Source organism: Hypanus sabinus, chromosome 2 (assembly GCF_030144855.1).
Source record: "Hypanus sabinus isolate sHypSab1 chromosome 2, sHypSab1.hap1, whole genome shotgun sequence".
NCBI classification, from domain to species: domain Eukaryota; kingdom Metazoa; phylum Chordata; class Chondrichthyes; order Myliobatiformes; family Dasyatidae; genus Hypanus; species Hypanus sabinus.
Window position 1 is genome coordinate 168,088,526 of NC_082707.1, and position 26,383 is coordinate 168,114,908.

Here is a 26,383-nt window from a genome sequence, read left to right on the forward strand (position 1 = left end):
GAAAGGCTCTTAAGCATAAATAGGGAAATTATAGGTTGGTGAAGCTGACATCATAGTGTATTCTAAGGGACCGGATATATAAGCATTTTGATAGACAGGGACTGATTAGGGATAGTTACCATGGCTTTCTGCATGGTAGGTTGTGCCTAACCAATCTTACAGAGTTTTTTGGAAGAAGTTACCAGGAAACTTGATGAAGACAAGGCAGTAGATGTTGTCTATGTGGACTTTAGCAAAGCCTTTGACAGTGTCCATCATTGGAGGTTGGTCAAGAAAATTCAGTCTTTTAGTACAGTATTCAGGACGTAAATTGGATTAGACTTTGACTTTGTAGGAGAAGCCCAAGAGAGTGGTAGATCGATGGTTGCTCCTGTGACTGGAGGCCAGTGACAAATGGTGTGCTGCAGAGATTAGTGCTGGGTCAGTTGTTGTTTGTCATCTATATCAATGATCTGAATGATAATGTGGTAAACTTGATCAGTAATTTTGCAGATGACACCAAGATTGTGGGTGTAGTGGACAGCAAGGAAGACTCTCAAAGCTTGCAGCAGGATCTGGACCAGATGGAAAAATGGGCTAAAAAATGGTAGATGGAATTTAATGCAGCAAGTGTGAGGTTTTATATTTTAGGAGAACAAACCAGGATGGGACTTGCACATTGAGCAGTAGGTCACTGAGGACTGCAATAGAACAGATGGATTTGGGAATAATTCCTTAAAAGTGGTGTCACAGATTGATAGGGCCATGAAGAAAGCTTTTGACATTTTGGCCTTAATAAGTTAAAGTACAGAATACAGGAGTTGGGATGTTATGTTGAAGTTTTATAAGATGATAGTGAAGCCTAATTTGGAGTATTGTGCAAAGTTCTGGTCACCTACTACAGAAAAGGTATCATGAAGCTTAAAAGAGTACAGAGAAAATTTACAAGGATATTGTTAGAACTTAAGCATCTGAGTTTTAAGAAAAGATTGAATAGATTAGGACTTTATCCCACAGAGCATGGGAGAATGAGGGGAGATTTGATAGTATAATCAATTATGAGGGGTATAGATAGGGTAAATGTAGGCAAGTTTTTTCCATTGAGATTGGATGAGAATAGAGATAGAGGTCATGGATTAAAGTGAAAGGTGAAATGTTTAAGGGTAAAATGAGGGAAAACTTCTTCACTCAGAGGGAGGTGAGAGTGAGGGATGAGCTGCCAGTGGAAGTGGTGGATATAAGTTCGATTTCAACATTTAAGAGAAATTTAGGTAGATACATGGATGGGAGGGGTATGAAGGGAAATGGTTAGGGTGCAGGTCAATAAACTAGGCAGATAATAGATCGGCATGGACTAGATGGGCCAAAAGGCCTGTTTATGTGCTGTAGTGTTCTATAACTCTAAACTCTTAACTCTTCATGAAACCTATACCAAATGCTATTAGGAAAAGCTTTCTTACACCTACCTAAAAGTGTCCCTGATAATTTTACTTACCTCTATCAGGTTTTCCTTCAGCTTCTTCCATTCCAACGAAAATAAAATCAGCCTTCATAGGCAATATCCTGGTGAATCTGCTCTTAACCCTTTCCAGTGCATCACGACTTTCCCATTGTGTGGCCATTTGAACTGCTCGCAATTGTTCAGATATGACCTAACCAAATTTTGCTGATGGTGAGGTTTTGTTGCATGCAGGAGTTCATAATGAATCTTGAAAATTGTCTGCTGCATTCTGCAGGTCAGTTCCAAAGTTACAGTGCCTAAGCAGCGTAGTCATAATTTCAGCATGATAGCAATCTGCTCAGACATATTCTTCTTCCATCTCCCCCTCCCTCTCTCATTCTCCCTGTCCCTCACTGTCCACTATTGACAAATATCTGCAATTATCACTTTTCATTTGGAGAGCATTGACTTTGATTGTGATACAGAGAGCCATCAAAGTTGATTACTTAAATAGAGGTCAGTAATTTAAAATAGGATATTAAATATTTAATTAGAAGCACCTTAAAATCCCAAATCTAATTAAAATTATTAAAACAAAGAAAAATAAATAATTACTTTCTGAAGCAAACATGAGGAAATCTGCAGATGCTGGAAATTCAAGCAACACACACAAAATGCTGGTGGAATGCAGCAGGCCAGGCAGCATCTGTAGGGAGAAGTACCGTCGACGTTTCGGGCCAAGACCCTTCGTCAGGACGTTTTACCCTTTTCCTTCACAAGCCTTCCAGGGCCCGCTATAGTGAAGCATCCCCACAGCATGATGCAGCCAGCACCATGCTTCACAATAGGGATGGTGTGTTTTTGGTGATGTGCTTTGTTAGCATTACGTTCTGAATTTACCTTCTTACTCAAGACTGATTGCACATCACTGAACTAGACTGGTAAAATACATCTGCCTTTCTCTTCAGTGACTGGATACTATGGTCAGTCTAGTAATGAACAGGAGGTCAGCTGTAGTAACAGTCAACCACCAGCTTGTCTCCAATTTCTGTGTTTCAGTGCACTGGTATGAAAGTCCAAGACAAATTGACCAGCAAAGTGCATATTGTCAGATGGACGGTGTTCCATCTTTTCAGTTATTTACATGACTGTTACTTGAAAGTTGAATCAAACCTAGCCATTCATTAAGCTTCTGCCAGTAGGAATAGTGCATCAAAGTTAAAGGTACATTTATTATCAAAGTATGTATACATAATACAACCTTGAGATTCATCTCCTTACAGGCAGCCACAGAGTAAAGAAACCCAAATGAACCCATAAAAGACCATCAGACACCCAATGAGCAGAAAAAGAAACAAATTGTGCAAAAAATAAAAATAACTAAGCAAACAGCATTCAGAACAGAAGAACAAACAAAGCCCAAAGCAGGCCACAGCTTCAGCCTCAGTGAACCAAGTGAGATGTTCTCCTAAGGGATTGTCTTTTGGGGGTCCTCAGGACCCCACAGGATCCACATATTCTGGTTCAGTGGTAACTGTGGTTAGAGGTTGGGTTTTTTGGTTGTTTAGTCTCTCCTTTCATAGCTGTCACTTGTTCTCTGTGGCACACTGGAGGTCACTGTCATGTTGCGCAGCTTCCTCTTGAACAGATTTCCTCCAGATGCATCTATTGAGGCAATGTCTTCCCAGTTTCTAGATGTTGAATTTCTTCAGGCTGATATTGATGTTAGTTTTGAAGAGTTTTGTTTGCCTGCCAGGGCTCGTAACTTTCCTTCAACTAGAATTAAAGGGTCTTTTTGGGGAGACGTGAGCCAGGCATCCAAGTAACATGACCTATCCATCAAAGCTGGTGTTCTTTTCATCACTTGTTGAGATGCTGTTCAGTTGGCCTCCTTCCATTTACTGGAGTTAGTGCGTCTTCCCTTTCTGATGACCCTCAAAATCTATCGTAAGGTTCTTGGGTGGTATTGTTCCTGGGCTTTCAGGTGTTTACTGTACATAAGTATATAACATATCACTATGATTATGAATATAGTGACTATAAAAAGTATTTACCCCCCCTTGGGAATTTTGTTATTTTATTGTTTTACAATTAGCACAGCAGATTTAATTTGGCTTTTTGACACTGATCGACAGAAAAAGACTCTTTTGTGTCAAGGTGAAAACAGATCTCTGAACCAAATTAATTACAAGTTTAAAACACAAAATATAGGATTGCATAAGTATTCACCCCCTTCAAATAGTATTTAGTAGATGCACCTATGACAGCAATTACAGCCTCAGTTTTGAGTCTGTATGGATAGGTCTCTATCAGATTTGGACACCTGGACACTGCAATTTTTCCCCATTCTTCTTTACAAAACTACTCAAGTTCTGCAGATTGTGTGAGGGTCATGAGTGAACAGCCTTTCCAAATCCAGCCACAAATTCTCAATTGGATTGAGGTCTGGACTTTGACTTGGCCACTCCAGGACATTAACTTTGTTGTTTTTAAGCCATTCCTGTGTAGTTTTGGCTTTATGCTTGGGGTCATTGTCTTGCTAGAAAAGAATCTTCTCCCAAGTCGCATTTCTTTTGTAGACGGTTTTCCTCCCGTATTTTGCTGCTTTCATTTTACCCTCTACCTTCACAAGCCTTCCAGGGCATGCTATAGTGAAGCATCCCCACAGCATGATGCAGCCAGCACCATGCTTCACGATAGGGATGGTGTATTTTTGATGATGTGCTTTGTTAGCCTTACACCAAACATAGCATTTAGTCTCATGGCCAAAAAGCTCAATTTTGGTTTCATCAGACCATAGAACCTTCTTCCACCTGACTTCAGAGTCTTTCACGTGCCTTCTGGCAAACTCTAGCTGAGACTTCATGTGGGTATTTTTCAACAGTGACTTTCTCTTTGCCACTCTCCCATAAAGCTGCAACTGGTGAAGTACCTGGGCCACTGTTGTTGTATGCACAATCTCTCTCATTTCAGCCACTGAAGCTTGTAATTCCTCTAGTTGTCAAAGGTCTCTTGGTGACCTCCCTCACCAGTCCCCTTAGACCATAACCATAGGAGCAGAATTAGGCCATTGAGCCCACTGAGTCTGCTCCGCCATTCTATCTTGTCTGATCCTGGATCCCACTCAATCCCATATACTTGCCCTTTCACCATATCTTTTGATGCCCTGACCGACAGGATACTATCAACTTTCACGTTAAATATACCCATAGACTTGGCCTCCACCGCAGTCTATGACAGACCATTTCACAGATTCATTGCCTTCTGGCTAATAAAATTCCTCCTTACCTCTGTTCTAAAAAGTTGCCCCTCAATTTTGAGGCTGTGCCCTCTAGTTCTGGATACCCCTACTATTGGAAGCATCTTTTCCATATTTACCCTATCTAGTTCTTCCAACATTCGTTAGGTTTCAATAAGATCCCCCCCACATTCTTCTAAATTCCAGTGAGTTTAGGCCAAAAGCTGCCAAACACTCCTCATACATTAACCCCTTCATTCCCAGAATCATCCTCATGAACCTCCTCTGGACTGTCTCCAATGATAACACATCTTTTTTGAGATAGGAGCCCAAAACTGTTGACAATGATGCAAGTGCAGCCTGACTAGTGTTTTAAAAAGCCTCAGCATTATCTCCTTGCTTTTATATTATTCTATTCCCCTTGAAATAAATGCTAACATTGCATTTGCCTTCTTTACCACAGACTTAACCTGTAAGTTGACCTTCTAGGATTCTTGCACGAGGACTTATTGCACAGTCACTCTATTTTTGAGGGTGGCTTCCTCTAGGCAGATTTATGGCTGTGCCATACTCTTTCCATTTCTTGATGATTGACTTAACTGTACTCCAAGGGATATAGAGTGACTTGGAAATTTTCTTGTGTCCATAACATGACTTGTGCTTTTCACAGAGTTGTTTGAAGTGTTCTTTTGTCTTTGTGGTGTAGTTTTTGCTAGGATACTGTCTCACCAGCAGTGGACCTTCCATATACATGAGTATTTTTACTACAGCCATTTGAAGCATCTTGACTGCACACAGGTTTCCAAAACAGATCTCCATTTAACTAATTTTGTGTCTTCAAAAACGGATTGGCTGTACCAATGATGATTTGGTGTGTTATACTAGAGGGGGTAAATACTTATGCAAGCAAGTATTTTGTGTTTTATATTTGTAATTAACTTAGATCTCTTTGTAGAGATCTGTTCTCACTTTGCCATGGAAGAGTCTTTTTTCTGTTGATCAATGTCAATAAATCCAAATTAAATCCACTGTGATTCAATGTTATAAAACTATAAAACATGAAAACTTCTGGGAGGTGAATTCTTATTCTAGGTATTGTAACTACATCATATAAGACTTAACAACTCAGAGACCTCGGCTTTGACACCATTTTGTGCAGCTGGATCCTAGACATTTTTTATTTATTCAGTTAAGGGATGTGGGCATTGCCAGCTAAGCCAGCATTTATTGCCCATCCCTAGTTACCCTTGAGAAGGTGGTGATGAGCTGCCTTCTTGAACCACTGCAGTCCCTGAGGTGTGGATACATCCACTGTCCTTTTAGGGAGGGAATTCCGTGATTTTGACTATGAAGGAACAGCGATTATGTTTCCAAGCCAGGATGGTGGGTGACTTGGAGGGGGATTTCCAAGTGGTGGTGTTCCCAGGTATCTGCTGTTCCCATCCTTCTAGATGGTAGTGGGTCTGGAAGGTACTGTCTTAGAAACTTTGGTCTGCTGTTGCAGTGCATCTTGTAGATAGTACACACTACTGCACCTGTTCATTGATGCTGGAGGGATTGGATGCTTGTGGAAGTGGTACCAATCAAGTGGGCTGCCTTGTACTGGATGGTATCAAGCTTCTTGAGTGTTGTTGGAGCTGCACTCATCCAGGCAAATGGCGAGTATTCCATTACACTTCTGACCCTTGCAAGGCGGAAGGTCCTGATGGAGTACTGGTAAGGCTCTGAAAACTTGTGCCAACCAACTAGCGGGAGTACTCAAGGACATTTTCAACCTCTCAGTGCTACGGGCGAAAGTTCCCACTTGCTCCAAAAAGTTACAATTATACCAGTGCCTAAGAAGAATAATGTGGGTTGCCTTAATGACTATCGCCCAGTAGCATTCGCATCAACAGTGATGAAATGCTTTAAGAGGTTGATCATGACTAGACTGAACACCTGCCTCAGCAAGGACCTGGACCCATTGCAGTTTGCCTATCGCCACAATAGGTCAATGGCAGACACAATCTCAATGGCTCTCCACACTGCTTTAGTCCACCTGGACAACACAAGCACCTACGTCAGGATGCTGTTCATCGACTTTAGCTCAGTATTTAGTACCATCATTCCCACAATCCTGATTGAGAAGTTGCAGAACCTGGGCCTCTGTACCTCCCTCTGCAATTGGATCTTCGACTTCCTAACTGGAAGACCACAGTCTGTGCAGATTGGTTATAACATATCCCCCCTTGCTGACAATTAACACTGGCACATCTCAGGGGTGTGTGCTTAGCTCACTGTTCTACTTTCTATATACACATGTCTGTGTGGCTAGGCATAGCTCAAATCCCAACTATAAATTTCCTGACAGTTCAACCATTGTTGGTAGAACCTCAGATGGTGACGAGAGTGGGTACTGGAGTGAGATATGCCAACTAGTGGAATGGTGCCGCAGCAACAACCTGGCACTCAACGTCAGTAAGATGAAAGAGTTGATTGTGGACTTCCGGAAGGGTAAGATGGAGGAACACATACCAATCCTCATAGAGTGATTAGAAGTAGAGAGAGTGAGCAGCTTCAAGTTCTAGGGTGTCAAAATCTCTGAGGATCTAACCTGGTCACAACATATCGATGTAGTTATAAAGAAGGCAAGACAGCAGCTATACTTTATTAGGAGTTTGAAGACATTTGGTATGTAAACAAATACACTCAAAAACATCTGCTGTTATACCGTGGAGAGCATACTGACAGGCTGCATCACTGTCTGGTATGGAGGGGCTACTCCACAGAACTGAAAGAATCTGCAGAAGGTTGTAAATCTAGTCAGCTCCACCTTGGATACTAGCCTACAAAGTACCTAGGACATCTTCATGGAGCAGTGTCTCAGAAAGGCACCGTCCATTATTAAGGATGTCCAGCACCCAGGGCATGCCCTCTTCTCACTGTTACCATCAGGTAGGAGGTCCAGAAGCCTGAAGGCACACACTCAGTAATTTAGTAACAGCTTCTTCCCCTCTGCCATCTGATTCCTAAATCACCACCTCACTTTTTTAAATATACAGTGTTTCTGTTTATGCACGTTTTAAATCTATTCAATATACGTAATTGATTTACTTGTTTATTTATTTATTATTATTATTATTGTTTTTATTTTGTTTTCTCTGCTAGATTATGTATTGCATTGAGCTGCTGCTGTTAGGTTAACAAATTTTACATCACATGCAAGTGATAATAAACCTGATTCTGATTCTGACCTGAGCCTTGTAGATGATGGACAGGCTTTGGGGAGTTGGAAGGTGAGTTACATGCCACAGGATTCCTAGCCTTTTACCTGCTCTGGTAGCCATGGTGTTTATATAGCTAGACCAGTTCAATTTCCTATCAATGGCAACTTCCATGATGTTGATAGTGACAGATTCAGTGATGGTAATACCACTGATGGTTAAAATCTCTCTTGTTAGAGATGGTCATTGCCTGGCACTTACGTGGCTCGAATGTTACTTGTCAGCCGAAGCCTGGATATTGTCCAGGTCCTGCTGCATTTGAGTATGAACTGCTTCACTATCACCCGTCAGATCTCCGGCAGGTGATAAGAATGGGTTCCCTCATCTCTGCCCCTTTGACCCTCAACACAGAGGGGCTGTTTCCTGAGCCCCCTCCTCTATTTCCTACACACTCACACAGTCGTTGCCACACATAGTTCTAAACTACTGATCAAATTTGCAAATGGCACATTGATCGGCTTTATTTAAAACAATGATGAGACAGCCTACAGAGAAGAAGTCATCACCCTGACACAGTGGTGCCAGGAAAAGAACCTCTCCCTCAATGTTGGAAAAGCAAAGGTGTTGATTGTGGATTACAGGAGGAACGGAGACAGGCTAGACCCTATTGACACCAATGTGACTGTAGTTGAGAAGGTGAGTAGTTTCAAGTTCCTCAGTGTACACATCACCCACGGATCTCACCTGGGTGGTACATACTGGCTGTATGGTAAAAAAAAAGCGCACAACAGTGCCTCTTCCACTTCAGATGGCTGAAGAAGTTCAGTATGAGTCCCCAGATCCTCAGGACTTTCTATAGAGACACCATCGAGAATATTCTGACTGGCTGTGTCATCGTATGGTACGAGAACTGTACCACAGTGGCAGGGCACCGCAGAGAATGGTGCAGACATCCCAGTGCATCTGTACTCAAGGCATTTATAAGCATCGGGTACGTAAAAAGCACTCAGAGAATCATCAGGGACTCCAGCCACCCCAACCATAAACTGTTTCAGCTGCTACTGTCCAGCAAATGGTAGCACAACATTAAGGCTATAACCAATAGCCTCCAGGACCACTCCTTTTACCAGGCCATCAGATTTATAAATTCACATTGATCTGATTGGATATCTGACTGTACATACATGTATACAAAACAATTATGTGTACAATTTTAGTGTTTAGGTAATATCCTCCCACATTTACCCCTCTATTTTGCTTATACATTGTGATGGAGACACGGTATAAAGACTTCTGCTCCCTTGGATGTAAATAATTAGTTAATAGTCTTTTGTTTGTTCCCTTTTTTATCTGTTTGACTTTGCGCTGTTGGTTTTAAAAGTTGCTGATCTGTAATTTCTTTGCTAAGGTCTGCTGAGTGTTCCAGTAAATTATTTTCTATTCCATACCCTGCGTTGAATGACTTGTGTTTCCTATTTCTCTTTGCTAGTGGTCCATCTGATTTGCTAACACTGCACTTTGTTGCTGAACAAGAACCAATCCACTACACACAACCATCTCCTACTTTAAACTCTTGGCAGAATTTCAACTAATAAGATCATCAGAGAATCTGCTTGTGGCAGACCTGGATGGGAAAGGGAGCTGGCATTCAAAAGGAGGAAATAGATTTAAAATATTAAACTATCTTTTCCAGCCCCATTACCCTTCATTTTTATATTTATTTTTGGACAAAATTCGTAATGCCACTGTAGAGTATTTATTTATTTCAGAATAGAAATTGTATAGCACCATATGAGTGCCAAGAGATTAATATTATACCTCTGTTCATTGTTCTCTAGCACAGACTGTATCATGATGAACAGTAATTCAAAAAGAAGTATGGAGGCAGTCTGTAGTATTTTCCTGCAGTGGTTTCCTGGAAAACTTGATCTATCATTTATCTTTGCTCTCAATACAAATTGATACATTCGTCTGAAGGTTCTTAGTGGACAGTCCATCTTGCTTTCTTGCTGATAATCTTATGGTCGCAGAAGCCAGCCTTCAGCAAATTTGAATCACTCCATACGATATCAAGATATAGCTGAGAGCAATGGATACCGCCAAGACTATGGGATGTGACAGCATCTTGGCTGTTGTGTTGAAGAGATTAACTCCAGAAATAGTTATGCCTCAAAGCTAAACTGTGCTTGTGCAGTTACAACAGTGGCATCCAGAGATGGTGAAAATTCACCAATTATGTCCTGGACATAAAAAGCAGGACGATCCAATCTGACTAATTACTGCCCAATTGGTTTGTTCTCAGTCATCTGGTAAAGTTGTCATTGAATATCAAGCAGAACTTACTCACCAGTAATCTCTTATCAGTAATCTCTTTGGGTGTCACAGGGCCATTGAACTCCTGTGGTTGGAACCAAAAAGGAAGGTGGTTATGTTCAGGCATTCTGGACCTGGACGTGCATGGATTTCTGTATAGATTTGTTCCACTGAGGTAGGAAAAGGGTCGGGTGAAGAAGTGTATGGTGAAGGAACCATAGTTGACAAGTGAAGTGGAACATCTAGTCAAAGAGGAAGAAGGAAGCATGCTTAAGGGTTAGAAAGCGAGGTATAAGATAGTCAGGAAGGTGGAAGGGACATGAAAAGGCCTTGGCAGTAGAATTAAAGAAAACTCCAAAGAATTCAACACACATGTGAAAAACAGGAGAATGACTAGAGAGCGGGTAGGACTTAGGTGAGGATGTAGAAGAGTTAATTAGTAAGTTTGCAGTTGACACAAAGGTTGTTGGTGATGGTTACAACAATCCAGGATGCAGACCTGGATTGAGAAGTGGCAGATGGAGTTCAATCTGGAAAAGTATGAAGTAATAAATTTTGGAAGATCAAACTTGAAGGCAGTGTACAAGGTTAATGGCAGTATTCTTGCGCAGTGATTTGAGCACATCCAAAGATCCCTCAAAGTCGCTGTGCAAGTTGATAGGGTGGTTAAGAGGGTATAATGTGTGTTGGCCTTCATTAGTTGGGGGAATATGTTCAAGTGCCACAAAGTAATGCTGCAGCTCTATAAAACTATTGGTGAGACCACTCTTGGAGTATAGTTCTGGTCTCCTCATTATAGGTAGGATATGGAGCTTTAGAGAGAGAGAGAGAAAGAGAGAGAGAGAGAGAGAGAGAGCAGAGAAGATTTACCAGGGTGCTTCCTGGATTGGAGAGCATATCTGATGAGGAAAGGTGAGAGAGCTAAAGATTTTCTCTTTGGAGCGAAGGAAGGTGAGAGGTGATTTGATGGAGTTGTATATTCTGGCATTGGAGAGAGTCCAGAGGAGGTTCACAAGGATGATTCCAGGAATGAAAGGGTTATCATACGAGAAACGTTGGATGGCTCTGGGTCTGTACTTGCTGGAATTCAGAAGAATGAGGGGGAATCTCATTGAAATCTTTCGAATGTTGAAAGGCCTAGACAGAGTAGATGTGGAAAGGATGTTTCCCATGGTAGGAGAGTCTGGGATAAGAGGGCATAGCCTCAGGGTAGAGGGGCACCCTTTCAAAACAGATACAGAGAAATTTCTTTAGCCTACGGGTGGTGAATTTGTGAAATTTGTTGCCACATGCAACTGTGGAGGCCAGGTCATTGGGTGTACTTAAGGCAGAGATTGATAGATTCTTGATTGGACATGGCATCAAAGGTTACGGGGAGTAGGCTGGGAACTGGGGTTGAGGAGGAGATAAAAAAGGGATCAGCCATGATTGAATGGCGGAGCAGACTCGATGGACCAGATGGCCTAATACTGCTCCTATGTCTTATGGTCTTATATGATGATAAGAAGCATAGATACAGTGGACAACCAGTGGTTTTATTTCCCCAGAATGGCAACGCATAATATGAGAGGGTATAATTTTAAGGCAATTGGAGGAAAGCAGAGGACCGAAATCAGGTAGGTCTTTTACATAAAGGAAGGTAAGTACATGAAATGCACTGCCTGGAGCAGCCTTAGAGGCAGATGTTTAAAAGCATCTTAAATAAGTGCATGAATGAAAGAAAAATGGAGGTCTTTGTGGGAGGGAAAGCTTAGATCGATCTTGGAGTAGGTTAAAAGTTTAACACAACATGATGGGCTGAAGGATCTATACTGGCTATGTTCTGTATTCTATGTATTGTGTACTTAAAGAGCTTAACAGCATTCATGACAAAGCATCTGCTTAACTGACATCTCATCCACTAACATAAGTGTGAATTTTCTCCGCCATGGATTAATTAGATTTGTTTACTGTCATATACGCTGGGGTACAACAAAATTCCTTAATCACATGAAACAGAGAGTAAACAGAATATGTGGCAATAATAAATATAACAATAAATACAATGACTGGCACAAAACAGCAGAAAGGTACAAAAATTCAGTGCAATCTGGAGTGGAGCAGAAAGAAATGCTAATGTGATGATAATTGAATAACCAAGAGAGGTAACATTCCCAGAAGATTTTTGAAACTTCCCTTCTAGGCTTTTCAAAAGCCTGAATGTATGTACCACTACATTCAAGGATAACTTTTATCCTATTGTTATAAGACTATAGAATGGATATCCATGTACAATAAGATCTTTACCTGGACCTCACGACCTAACTTATGATAGACTTGCACCTTATTGTTTGGCGGCACTACACTGTATCTGTAATGGTAACACTACATTCTGTTATTGTCTTCCCCTGTATTTCCTCGTGTGATTAAATGATCTGCGTAGACAGCATAAAAAACAAAGTTTGTCACTGTACCTTGGTACATGTGAGAATAATAAACCAACTTACCAACTTGTCACTCAGGTGGTGTTACCCTTTGTGGGGTAATCTAGACCCAGGTGATAGAATCATAGAGTTATGCACCATAGGAACAGGCCCTTTGGCTCAACTTGCCCAATCCCACCAATTTACTGATCTTGAGCATATCCTATAGATCCCTCTTTTCCAATCCATACCCTAGTTCAAATGACTTAAACATTGTAATTGTACCCATATCTACAGCTTCCTCTGGCAGTTTTTACCCTCTGTGTGAAAAAAATAATAAGTTGGCCCTCAGGAACCCTTTAACCAAATGGTTATGGAGAGAATGGGGTTGAAAAAAAGTCAGCCATGAATGAATTGCTCTCCCATACCTCTCTCTGTAACCAAAATCAGGCTTCTTTTCACAATTTTTGAATTCTGATGAAGATCGTTGATCTGAAGCATCAGTTATCTTTCTAGCCGTGGAAGCTGCCTGACAATTTAGAAACACAGCATTATCAGCTTTCATTTCATGCACCCATATCTGTTGCATGCAGACCTTAAACTACAAGAGGCATTTAAGTGGTAAGGGAAGAAGACTCCCTTAATTTTGAAGGAACAGATCCAGAAAAATACCTTTTTTTTGTACTTGTACATCCTTCAGACTCTCACACGGTCTGTTAGATTGCAATGAGAAAGCAAAGATAACACCAATTGTGCAAAAATTGAAGTATGCAGGGTATCATGAAAAGCTGAATCATAATACCATGATTATGTGGATGAATCTAATGTATCTGCGCCTTTTATGGTTGAAATTACAATTACAACCATGTGCAGGGTTATTTACGGGGCTGACAGAGTTTCTGTTCCTTTTGTGAGGTTTTGGCTTTTAACATCCTGTTAATTTCTTTTTGTTGTACTTCCTTTTCCTGCTTCATTCTAGGGACCTGTCCAACTTGAAAAATTATGTAGCTTCGTCAGTAGTAAATAAGTTACTGGATTGTGTATGATATTAATTAGCTCCCAGTGACAGCCATTGATTGTAAGTAGAAAAGAAAAACTTAACTTCTTTCGAGATGCCACCTGGGTAAGTAAATATTTAACTTTGAGAAGAAATTGAAATTTTCAGACAGTAAACTCTTTGTTGTCCAGATTTATAGGGACATATCAGCTGTTAGATTCTGTGTAAAGTTATTGTTCATCTTTGTATTTTAACTTAACTTTCATCTACATGACTCATTTTTTCAATTTATGAATGCTGGCTTAGCAATGGGGGTTTTAAAATGTGGCGGCAGAGTAGATTGTAATTACTGAAAATAAAAATGATCAATGTTAGCCAAACTATAAATTAGAACATAGATATGACACTGTCCTTCAGAATTTTGCTTCGGGGCCTATATGTATTTTGTGTGTTTCTGCCTGTTTCTGTTTGAATAGAAAGAGAATGGTCCATATTACAAAAGAAGTGATGCTGGTCGCCTTTAAGTGAATAAAGATGGATAATTCACAGGGACTTAATGAGCATATGCTGGGACATCATAGAAGTTAGGGGACAAAGTGTTGGGTTCCTAGCTGGGATTTTTTTTATCATCACTAGCCATAGATGAGATACTGGAAAACTGGAGTGTGGTTAACGTTGGTCTTTATTTAAGAAGGGCTGCAAGGACAAACTACCAAGCAAGCCTAAAATCAGCAGAGGGAACATTTCTGGAGAGGATTCTGAAAGACAGGATCTGCTTGCAATTGGAAAGGCAAGGATTGATTATGGACAGTCAGCATGGTTTGGTTCATGGGAAATCTTGTCTCATGAATTTAATTGTGATTTTTGGAGAGAAGTCAAGTCAAGTCAAATTTATTGGTCAAGTCAAGTGAAGATGTTGGCAGTAAGTTTGGTGGTGTAATGGGCAGTGAAGAAAGTTATCTAAGATTACAGTGGGATCTTGATCAACTGGGTTAGTGAGCCAAGGAATGGCAAATGGAATTTAACTCAGACAAAAGCAATGTGTTGCATTTTGGTAAGTTAAACCAGGGTCAGACTTGTACAATGAATGACAAGGCCCTGGGAGCTGTTATAGAATAGAAAGATCTAGGGGTACACATACACAACTCCATGAAAGCAATGACAAAGGTAGTCATTGTGATACAGAAGGCAGTTGGCACAAGTGAGAGCATTTGCCTGCAAGCGCTGGACATGTCATGTTACAACTGTACAAGATGTTAGTGGACCGCACTGGAGATTTGAGTGCAGTTTTCTGATCACCAGGCTATAGAAAGTATGTCATTAAGCTGGAAAGGGTGCAGTAAAGATTCACGAGAATATTATCAAGGCAGAAAGGCTTGAGTCATGAGGAGAGATTGAAGAGGTTAGGTCTTTTTCTTCCTTTGTAGCATAGATGCTGAGATGTGCCCTTATAGGATGTATATAAAATTGAGAAGGATGTGGAAACGGTGTATGATAACAATCCTTCTTCCTAGGATAGTAGAGTCTAGAACTAGAGGACATGGATTTAAGTGAGGGGAAACATATAAACTGGACCTGCAATTCAATATTTTCACACAAAGGGTGAAGTATATGTGGTTTAATCTACCAGAGGAGGTGGTAGAGGCTGATACAATTACAACTTCTAAAAAACATTTAGACGGATAATGGATAAGAAAGGTTTCGAGGGATATGGACCAAATGTAGTCAAATGGGCTTAGCTCAAGTAGGCAACTTCGTTGGCATGGATAAATTGGGTGAAGGGTCTGACTCTGTGTTGTATAACTCAGTTATTCTAAATTGAATACATACATCAGAAACATAGATAAAATAATTGTAAAATCTAAGAACAGCAGTCTTCAAATCGACTTAGAAACAGAAAAAGAGCATATACTGTATTTTAGTACAATCTGGGTGATCTACTTTTGACTAACATAGAACAGTACAGCATAGTACAGGCCCTTCAGCCCACAATATGGTGCTGATCTTTTAAACTTACTCCAAAATCATTCTAACTCTTCCCTCCCACATAGGCCTCCATTCTTTTTTTCATCTGTGCATCTATCTAAGAGTCTTAAATGTCCCTAATGTATCCGCATCCACCACCACTCCTGGCACCACTTTTCTTGCAGTTACCATTCTCTGTGTGAAAGAAGTTACCTAAGACATCTGCCCACACTACTATACTTCCTTTCAATCTTGTTAAAATTAGTCATTGCCACTGTGGGGTCAAAAAAGCTATGCCATTTACCATCTTATCTATCTCTATCAAGTGACCACTTTCACTCCAAGGTCAAAAACCCAAGCTTGCTCGATCTTTCATCAAAAGCCATGCTCTTTAATCCAAACAGCTTCCTGGTAAACCTCCTCTTCAGCCTCTCTAAAGCTTTCACATCCTTCCTATAATGAGGTGACTAGAACTGAAAGTACTCCAGGTGAGGTCTAACCTAGGTGTTATAGAGCTGCAACATTATCTCACAGCTCTTGAACTCAATCCCCTGACTAATGAAGGCCAACTCAACATACGTCTTCTTAACTACCCTATCAGCTTGCATTGCAACTTTAATGGATCTACGAATGCTGGCCTCAAGGCCCCTCTATTCCTCCACACTATTAAGAACCTGCCATTAACCTTGTAATTTGGCTTTCAAAGTGTATCATGTTACACTTTTTCAGATTGAGCTCTACCTGCCACTTCTCAGCCCAGCTCTGCATCCTATCAATGTCCCATTGTAACATATGACAGCCTTCTACACTATCCACAACACCACCAACTTCCTTGTCATATACAAACTTAATAACCCACCCTTCCACTTCTTCATGGAATTCATTTATAAAAATGACCAAGAGCAGGGGTCCAAATTCAAATCATCGCGTAGCTCCAAGCGTTATGAACTTCCAGGTAGACTACACTCCATTGACTATCACACTCTGCCCTCTGTGATCAAGCCAACTCTGAGTCTACACAGCCAACTTTCCTTGGACCCATGCCTCCTGACTTTCTGAATAAGCCTACCATGGGAAACCTTGGTTGAATGCTTTATTAAAATCCATATACACCGCATCCACTGCTCTACCTTCATCAATTTGTTTTGTCACTTCATTGAAGAATTCAATCAGGCTGGTGAGGTATGACCTGCACCTCACAAAGCCATGCTGACTATCCCTAATTCCTGATGAAGGGTCTCGGCCCGAAATGTTGGCTACTCTTTTCTCACGGATGCTGCCTGACCTGCTGAGTTCTTCCAGCATTGTGGACGTATTCTTTGATTCACAACATCTGCAGTTGTATTTTTGTATCCCTAATTGAACTATGCTTCTCCAAATGATTATAGATCCTCTGACTCTCAAGAATCCTCTCCAGTCGGTTGTCCATCACTGATGTTAGACTCATTGGTTTATAATTCCCAAAGCATTATCCCTATTACATTTCTTGAACAAAGGAATAACATTCCCCCCCCCCCCCAACTGAAATTCTGTGGTATTAATGCTCTGGCCAGTGGAGAAACAAAGGTCATTGCCAAATGTGCAGCAATTTCTTCACTCACTTCCTGTAGGTAACCTGAGGTAAATCCCACCTAGCCCTGGAACATCTCTATCTTGAATGTTTTCCTAAAGTTCCAACACATCCTCTTTCTTAATGTCAACCTGTTCCAGCACCTACACTGCCCTCACAATCTTCAAGACCCATCTCTCTAGTGAATCTAGAAGCAAAGTTTTAAAGACCTCCCTTCTTCCTCTGGCTCTTTTATCTCTGATTGGTCCCGCCGTCACTGTAGTCATCCTGCTGTTCCTCACGAACATGTAGAATGCCTTGTGTTTTCCTTAATCCTACTTACCAAGGTCTTCTCATGCCCCCCTTTAACTATTCTAAGTCAATTCTTAAGCTCCTTCCTAGCTACCTTATAATTTCAAGACCCTTGTCTGATCCTCGCTTCCTAAAACTTTTGTATCCTTCCTTCTTCCTCTTGACTAGATTTTCAACATCTCTTGCCAACCATGATTTCTTCATTCTTCCATCCTCACCCTGCCTCAATGGGACAAACCTACCCAGTACCCCATACAAGTGTCCCTCAACAACCTCCACATATCTGTTGTATGTTTCCCCACTTGGGAGTGTACAATGTGCCCAATTTACTACTGCGCCCAATTTACTACTGCCAAGTTCCTGTGTAATTGCATTATAATTCACCCTCCCCCAAATAAATACTTTTCCATAACTTCAGCTACTATCCCTGCCCAAGGATATGCTAAAGGTCAGGCAATTGTGGCCACTGTCTCTGAAATGTTCACCCACTGATAGATGTCACCTGGACACATCAAACAAATTTTGCACCATGTAAACCATTTTTCACTAAGGAGATTCCAATGGATATTAGGGAAGTTAAAGTCACCCATGACAAAAACTTTCATATTTTTCCACCTTTGCAAAATCTGCATCCTGGTCTGCTCCCCAGTGTCTCTTGCTATTTCAGTTGGGGCTGGGTGGGGCTTTGGAATATTCCCAATAGAGTGATTGCTTGCTTCCTGTTTCTGACTTCCACCCACAGTGACACAGCAGACAATCCCTCCACAACATTATCTCTTTCTGCATTTGTGACACTGCCCCTGATTAGCAGTGCTACTCCCCACCTCTTTTACCTCCCTCCCTGTCCCTTTTGAAACATAAACCCCTGTAACACCAGTAGCCATTTATGTACTTGTGACAGTCGAGTCTCTGTAATGGCCACAGTATCATCGCCCCACATATGATTCGTGCTGTTAAGTTCACCACCCTTGTTTCTGATACTTCTCGCTTTAGACAAATTTCAACCCATGCATCTGACCAACTCCATCATCTGACCTGTTACTCTAGTTCTCATCTCCCTGCCAACTTAGTTTAAACCTCCCCAACAGCTCTAGCCAACCTGCTCACAAGGACATTGGTCCCCCTTGAATTCAAGTGTAACCCATTCCTTTTGTACAGAGATGCGAACTGATGTACCAGTCTGAGACCCTGCCCTGGTGCCAATTCTTCAGCCACACATTTTACGTGTTTCTGCATCCATTAAATTGTAATTCCTTAATGGATGGAGAAACACTTAAAAACATAAAGCAAGAACTTTGATGAGCACTTTGCTTGGTATGATCCATTTAGGCCAAAAGGCTTGAATCCATGCTGTGAATCAAATTTAATGTATCACTGATGAAATCGCTGAAATCAATCTGACTATTATTGAATGCAATTAAAAAAAGTTGTGACCCATACGCTTCACTGAAATGGATTACTTTGTGCTGAGAATATAAATAAGAATGTAGAGGGATAGAGTTTCTCTTGTCCTCACCTACCACCCCGTGAACCTCTGCATTCAACACATCATTCATCATTTTTTTCAACAGGCCCCATCACCAAACATATCATTTCCAACCCCCGCTCCCCACTCTCTTCTTTCTGCAAGGATGGCTCCCTCTGTGATTCCCTTATCCATTCGTCTCTCCCCACTAATTTCCCTCCTGGCACTTATCCCTGCCAGTGGCAGAGGTGCTACACCTGCCTATTCACCTTCTTTTTCATCTCCGTTCAGAGCCCCAAATGGTCCTTCCAGGTAAGGCCGAACTTCACTTGTGGATCTTTTGGGGTCATCTATACTGTATCCGGTACTTCTGATGTGGCCTCTTCGACATTGGTGAGACCAGACATAGATTGAGAAAGAGCTTTGTTGAACACCTTTGCTCCATCTGCAAAAAGCAGGATCTCCTGGTGTATGCTATTACAATTCCAATCCCCATTCCCATTCCAATACATTGGTCCATGGTCTCCTCTTCTGCCATTATGAGACTACTCTCAGGTTAGAGGAGCAACACCTTATATTCCTTCTTCTCCAGTCCTTTACCTTTCTCACCCAATTGGCTTCACCTATCACCTTCTGGCTTATCTTCCTTCCCTACCTCCAACTTTTTATTCTGGGGTCTTCCCCCTTCCTTTCTAGTCTTGAAGAAGTTTTTCAGCCAAAAACATCAACTGTTCATTCATTTCCATAGATGCTGCCTGATCTGCTGAGTTCCTCCAATGTTTTGTGTGTGATGCTCTGGATTTCCTGCATCTGAAGAATCTCTTATATTTATGTTTTTATATTTCTTCTGGGTAGCCTCCAATCTGAGGCATGAACAATTTCTCCAGCTCCCAAGCAATTTTTCCACCATCTTCTTCACCTTCCTTTTTCTACATTGCCCCACTCTGGCCCTCCTCGTACCTCTTCTCCTCATCTGCCTAAGACCTCTCCCTAGTAGAAGATAATAGGTGAAGCCAGGTAAGTAGGGGAAGTAGGATGAAGTAAGAAGCTGGGAGGTGATAGATAGAAAAGAGACTCTTCTTCTGTCAGATTACTTCCTCACCAGCCTTTTACCTTTTCTATCTCTCACCTCCCGGTTTCTTCCTTCATTCTATTTCCCCCACCTGCCTGGCTTCACCTATCATCTTCTAGCTTGTACTACTTCCCCTCCTCCTACCACCTTATTCTGACATCTCTCCCCTTCCTTTCCAGTCATGATAAAGGGTTTCAGCTTGAAATGTCAACTGTTCATTCATTTCCATAGATCCTCCAGCATTTGTGTGTGAGTGTGTATGTGTTGCTCTGGATTTCCAGCATCTGCAAAACCTCGTGTGTCAAATAATGTAAATATTTTCTCAATGCTTCCACTGGTGGCAACTTGTTAGCATACAAATAATAAGTAGTTTGTTACCATACATATTTACTGAGAAAGCAGAATTTATTACTGTCAGTGATTTTATGTTTAATTGTAATACTTAGACAATAATTTATTTTGCACGTGAATGATGAATTCCATGTCACCTTGACTGTCTTCAAAAGTGAAGATTATTAAGAACGATTTTGAGTGATTATCTCCCACCTCTGAAAGAGTATCAGCTGCTCTATCAGGAAATTGACAGTTTTAAATTCCAAAGGCACAGGCTTGGAAAAAGCATGACAGTGTCTCTCTGTGTAGCTTGGGACCTTGCTGCTGGCTGAAAGCACCTAATATTACAAATGATGTGTCTTGCTCTTTGAAATCTGTTATTTGTAATGGCTGTTAAGTGACCAGAAAGGGAAAGGAGAAAGTTTTTTTTCAGAAATAACATCTGACTTCTCAAGCATAACATTTCTGCAGAATTAGAAGAGTTGGATTTCACCACTTTATTTTAAAACATACTGTAGGTAGCTGCAAATCTTGATGTGCACTTCTCAACTTCACCCCACACATATCTCAAACTCCCACTCACCAGTCAAACTCGGCTTCTTGGCTGTCCACACACTCAGCTCTATTTCTGGATGGGTATGGACTTAATGGATAATATTTTTGCATGAACTATATCCACAGCTTTTTGATGAGAATTGCAAAATGTCAGTTTATATTTTGTAAATCTAAATCAAGCAAGCTGCATTAGTGTGTAAACTTTTCTCATGGAAAATCGGAGTAAGAAGATCATGCTGTGTCTCTTGAAAAAATTATGTAACTTGTGTATATTGGAATACTGATAAAGAGATTTCATTAATCACTGTGTTCAGAAAATTGGCGAGTTATTTTGTTGCCACTGTTATCCTGGATTTCATTTTAGATCGCCTTCAGCAGTGGAAAGCAATTTTATAGAATTCTTGAATTGCTTATGGGGATGTAGAGTCTTTTTGCCTTTCTTGGGGCATTTAACTGGGAGGTCCAGGTCACTTGCTTATTTGTCACTCAGCTGAATGAGTCAGAATTAATTGGTTTTGTCTTCCTTTGTTCATCACATAAGGAAAAATTAGCAGAAAAGGTAACTGTGAAATTTTAAACTAAAGGTATTGAAGTGCTCCATCATTAGGAATGATTAAGGTCGGGACATTCCTCAATTCTGAACAACCTTTCTGAAATGATCATTGGTGTCACTACATTTTTTTCCTCCAGTGTTCAGCATTTACAATTTATTTTAATCTAAGTGTTTCTGATTTCTATTTGAATTGCGCACAAATTCAAATAATGTTGATCAAGATAAAATAACAAAAACAGTATCAATTTGCTAATTCTATGCCAACATAAGAAAAGAGATCTTCAGCTTGAACAATTTGTCCTGAAAAATATTTTTCATTGAAGTTTTGTTTAAGAGTTGTATGGTGGCTCAGCAACTGGTACTGCTGCTTCATAGCTCCTGGCACATGGATTTGACCCTCACCCTAGCAAGGTCCATCTGTAAGAAGCTGCATGTTTACCCTATGAGTATGTGATCCGATTTCCTCCCAAAAATATGTTAGTTGGATAATGAGCTACTACATTTTCTTATTAGTGTATGGAAATAGCAGAAGTACCAAAGGAGAGTTGATTGCGTAAGAGTGAATAAATCATGGCAGTGCAAGGCGGTAAGGGAAGTTGCTCTGCCAAGAGCTGAATCTGATGAGCTGAATTACTTTCTTTTCTGCTATAATGTCATCAAATAATATGTTAGCTAATGAACTTTTAGAAAGTTATCTGTGCCTACCGCAGTATCAGTAATGAAAAATACAGCTTATTAAAAAGTAATAATAAAAGATTTATCAATATCTGTGTGCAGATTGTGAGTCAGAATATACTGTGTTGACTTTAAATATGTTGCCGGAGAAGGTTCAAGAATTGCATTTGAAATAAGGTTGGTAAATTCTCATTCCAGTGTTTGAAAATACATTAAATAGTTTGAAGCTTATAGTGCCTAAAGCTGGAGAATTAACTATCTTTTGTGTAAGTACAACATCTATAGTGTGTTACGAACCCCGTAACTGGGTCACTTACCAGCAAAGATAGAGAGGTCCGTTGAAGTCTAATGGTACTATTTTTAACAGTATTTGTTAGTAAAAATACACAAAAATAATATCAATGCAAACATACAGATAATATTCATCGTCAATACTAAATCTAAAAGTGCGGGTATAATAATAATAAGAAATAAGCTCTATCGTTGTCTAGGGGATAATGTATTGTCCGATGGAAATATAAAAGTCACTCAGTTCATTCAGGCTGCAGCCTTTGGTTGGAGTCAAGAAAGAGATTTTTAGAGACTTGCCAGCTTTTCCTTTTTATGATTTCGATCCTTCAAGAGTTCCGTTGGTGGCTTGTGGCTTGTCAGTCACTGGTGGCCTCTCCTTTAGCTAAGCCGTTCTTCCATGGTGAGGCCACCAATCCCAGGCAATGGGAAAGGACGCACGTGAGCCCCCCATTGGCTGTTGCTATTAAACGCTGTCACGGGATTTCTAGCGTTTCTACTGGTGCGTCTTAAGGGGTTGTTCCCCAGACCCTCTTTTATCCTTACTCACGGGATCTCAGATGTCAATCAGGTTGGGGATGATGCAATCCCTCAACCAGCCCACTCTAGTCATCCCCTGAGGGCTTCAATGAATAGTACAGTACTCAATACACAATTCCGTCTCCAAGAGACAATGGCCGTTATCCGTGTCTTTGTCTTGCTGAGGCCAGGACACATTCCAAAACCTTGAGGATTCTCTCTCATTTCCTGGGTCCCAGACCCGAATTAATAGCGATCTTGCGATTCTCAAAAAGGAGGGGGCTACTTTGTACCCTTCGGTCCCTCAGAGTTGTGGCACATTCGTAACAAGTGTATCAGCAATTATCATGGAAATCTTGATTATTAGGAAAACACTTGCATAAAAATTCTGTTGCTGCTGAATTGGACATCAACTCAGTTCTACATGCATCACCTCTGCTAATCAGTGCAAAGCCAGTGGAGAAGCATTTTTGAATCGTGAACCTACGTGGTACTTCAGTTTTTTTTGAGTTGATCACTGGCTGTAACTACAGTAGAAGATAATCAGTGGTGTTTTATTAAAAACCTAGAAAATAGAAGCAGAAATTGTACCTTCAAACCCACCACTTCATTCAATCATGGATGCTCTTCCACCTCAATACTATATTTCTAAGCTCCCCCATACCCCTTGATGCCCTTTGTGTCTGGAAATCTATCTGTTTGCTTCTTGAATGCATTAAGAGACTTGACCTCCACAGTCTTCTATGGTAGAGCATTCCAGAAGTTCACCATCTTCTGAGGGAAGGGATTTCTCCTCCTCTTGGTACTAAGTGTCTTGGTCTGTATCCTGAGATCATAACCCCTAATTTTACACTTCAAGGCAAGCAAACATCTCATGTTTAGTTTGCCTTCTCCTGTGCATTTTGAACATTTATGTTATGTTTCCAAATATTGTCCAAATCATCTATTTTATATTTTCATTTGCTGCAGATGGTAGTGAAAGGTTTTATTTGGCTGTCACTATTTGTTCTTGCTCCAGGTAATACTTTTATTCCCTCTTCCTCCTCAGTCTTGAAGAAAAGTTTTGGCCCGAAACGCTGACCATTTATTCATTTCCATAGATGCTGCCTGACTTGCTGAGTTTCTCCAACGTGTTGTGTGTGATACTTTTTAGTAGTTTCTCGTTATCATTTTGGAGCAGTGCACTTTAGTGGATGGAACTTCAGGACCTTCAGAAGCTCCGCATCTCAAATCGATTCCTACAGCTTTGCCAATACATGTTGAAGGAAAATTACTTCATCCTGGCTTAATTGTGGGCAATTTGTAAATGTAGGTTAGTTCCAAGTGTTTGTCTTTTCCTTGGATTATGATTTTTTTAATATATAAATAATTTCACTGCTTTAGTATTCTTGGTAAATTACATACCAAGGACAAACTGAAAAGGAGCACCTAATAGCTAAAATATTTTAATTCATACTTCAGTTTTTCAACCACCCCACATGTTAAAATTAGAGCACTTCACACATAAATTTAAATCCACTACATAATTGAATGTACTAAGTTGCAGATAATGTTGCTTTGCTGCAGAAAGCAAAACTGTTGCACTAACTCCTATTCAGCCAGTTATAGTTATAGTAGAGAACGCCACCACAACATTGTGGTTTCCTTTAGCCTTCTCTAATGTGACAATGCTGTGCTTTTAAAAGCCATGATCAATCAGACAATTCAATCAAGACCAGGATGTGTATCTAAATACACAAGCATTGTGTTTCAGAGTGTAAAATTATGGTTACATTTCTCCCTTGTTAGACGTCATTGGAAAAAGATGAGGAAAGAGCAGTCAGGTTAATTACTGCTAAGTATTATTGTATTAACTAATTGAGCATCCTGGTTTAAGGCCAGCTTGAAAAATCATAAATGTTGTAGTGTAGAAATTTTAAGCTGTTCAAAGTTGATGTAAACTATGAAATTAAATTTAAATTTCAAAAAATAGTTAACTGAATTAGGGAACTTAATATGTTGATTTAAAATTCCCAATCATCCTTTTGTATCTTTCATATGCTAACACTTAAAGATAATTGAACAAGTACAATGATATCCTTAGGTATGAGCCATTCATGTAGGAGCAAGATATTTTAGCCTGAGCATTGCAGAGGACCAGTTTTGAGTAGGTGGCTAAATGAAACAGCTCTCCCTCAGTTTAAGTGCCCCTTCTTCTATTTATCAGTATTGGAACCTTGACCGCCTTGCCCATCTCCTAACCAACTGATTGTGACCTGACTTTAGTGTTTCTTTTGACTCTTAAGGTGCCCCTCACCTCCTGAATGATAACCCTATGTTCCCTCACTGCCAGATCCTGTATACCCCACAAATCTACTCAATCTGACTCCTGTAGTTTTCCCCCACTTGTTCCACCTTCTCCACTTGCTGTCCTCCATTGCACAGAAAATGGAGCAAAGCCCTTCGCGTGCACTGATGAGGCAATGCCTGCCCTACTGCTCATAAAGCCTTGGGCTTTGTGTGCCATGGAACTTCAAAGCCACAGGTTCTTAGAAAATAAAAGTTGTTGCTTTACCGCATTTACACATTTCCATGCACTGAATTTGAAGGCACATACTCCCATTCCACTAACGAGTTCTGTGCAGAATGAATATGAGAAGCACGAGAAAGTCTGCTGATTCTGGAAATCCACAGTAACACACATAAAATGCTGGAGGAACTCATCAGGTCAGGCTCCATCTATGGAAATGAATAAATAGTTCAAGCTGAGAACTTTCTTCAGGACTGAAAAGATGCCAGAATAAAAAGGTAGGGGGAGGGGAAGGAGCATAGCTAGAAGGTGAAGCCAGGTGGTTTGGAAAGATATAGGGCTGGAGAAGAAGGAACCTGATAGGAGAGGAGAATGGAACAAAGGAGAAAAGGAAGGAGGAAGGGACTCAGGGCAAAGCAATAGGCAAGTGAGGAGACGGGAGAGAGCAGAGTGGGGAATATACGAAGAGGAGAGAGGAAGGGAATTTCTTTTTACCGGAAGGAGAAACTGATATTCATGCCATCAGGTTGGCGGAAACCAAGATGGAATATAAGGTGTTTTTCCTCCACTCTGAGGGTGGCCTTATCTTGGCACAAGAGGAGGCCATGGACCGACATGTCGGAATGGGAATGGAATTGGAATTAAAATGTTTGGAACTTCCACTTTTGCCGGATGGAGCAGTAGTGCTTGATAAATCAGTACCCCCAAAGTAGAATTCCACCAATGTAGAGCAATGCATTGGGAGCACTGCACACAATAGATGGACCAGTTTTTCTCTCATGTGAAATGGTGCCTCTCGTCCAAGGACTGTTTGGGGCTCTGAATGGAGGAGAAGGGAGGAGGTGAATGGGCAGGTGTGGCATCTAGGCCTCTTGCAGTGATATGAGCTGGGAAGGAGATGAGTGGGGAGGGACAAATTGACAAGGGAATCACGGATGGAATGATTATGAGAAATCTTTTTTCTCACTGGACAAGGATTCATAAGAGTCCATATCCACTGAGAAACTGTGGTGAA

At 40.7% G+C, this 26,383-nt stretch overlaps 1 protein-coding gene across 6 annotated transcripts in view; it reads left to right on the plus strand.

The window, feature by feature from the left end:
• Positions 1–26,383, plus strand: part of LOC132386690 (ena/VASP-like protein) — a 251,111-nt gene that overhangs the window by 99,841 nt on the left and 124,887 nt on the right. For 3 of the 6 annotated variants that reach the window (XM_059959057.1, XM_059959041.1, XM_059959066.1), the window contains exon 1: positions 13,543–13,699. The exons of 2 other annotated variants lie outside the window; for them this stretch is intronic. In XM_059959057.1, coding sequence (XP_059815040.1) covers positions 13,689–13,699 — 11 coding nt within the window. In that variant the 5' untranslated portion in view covers positions 13,543–13,688. Of the gene's footprint in view, positions 1–13,542; positions 13,700–26,383 lie in introns of those variants that run through there. One more of the 6 variants, XM_059959071.1, reaches the window with a different exon arrangement.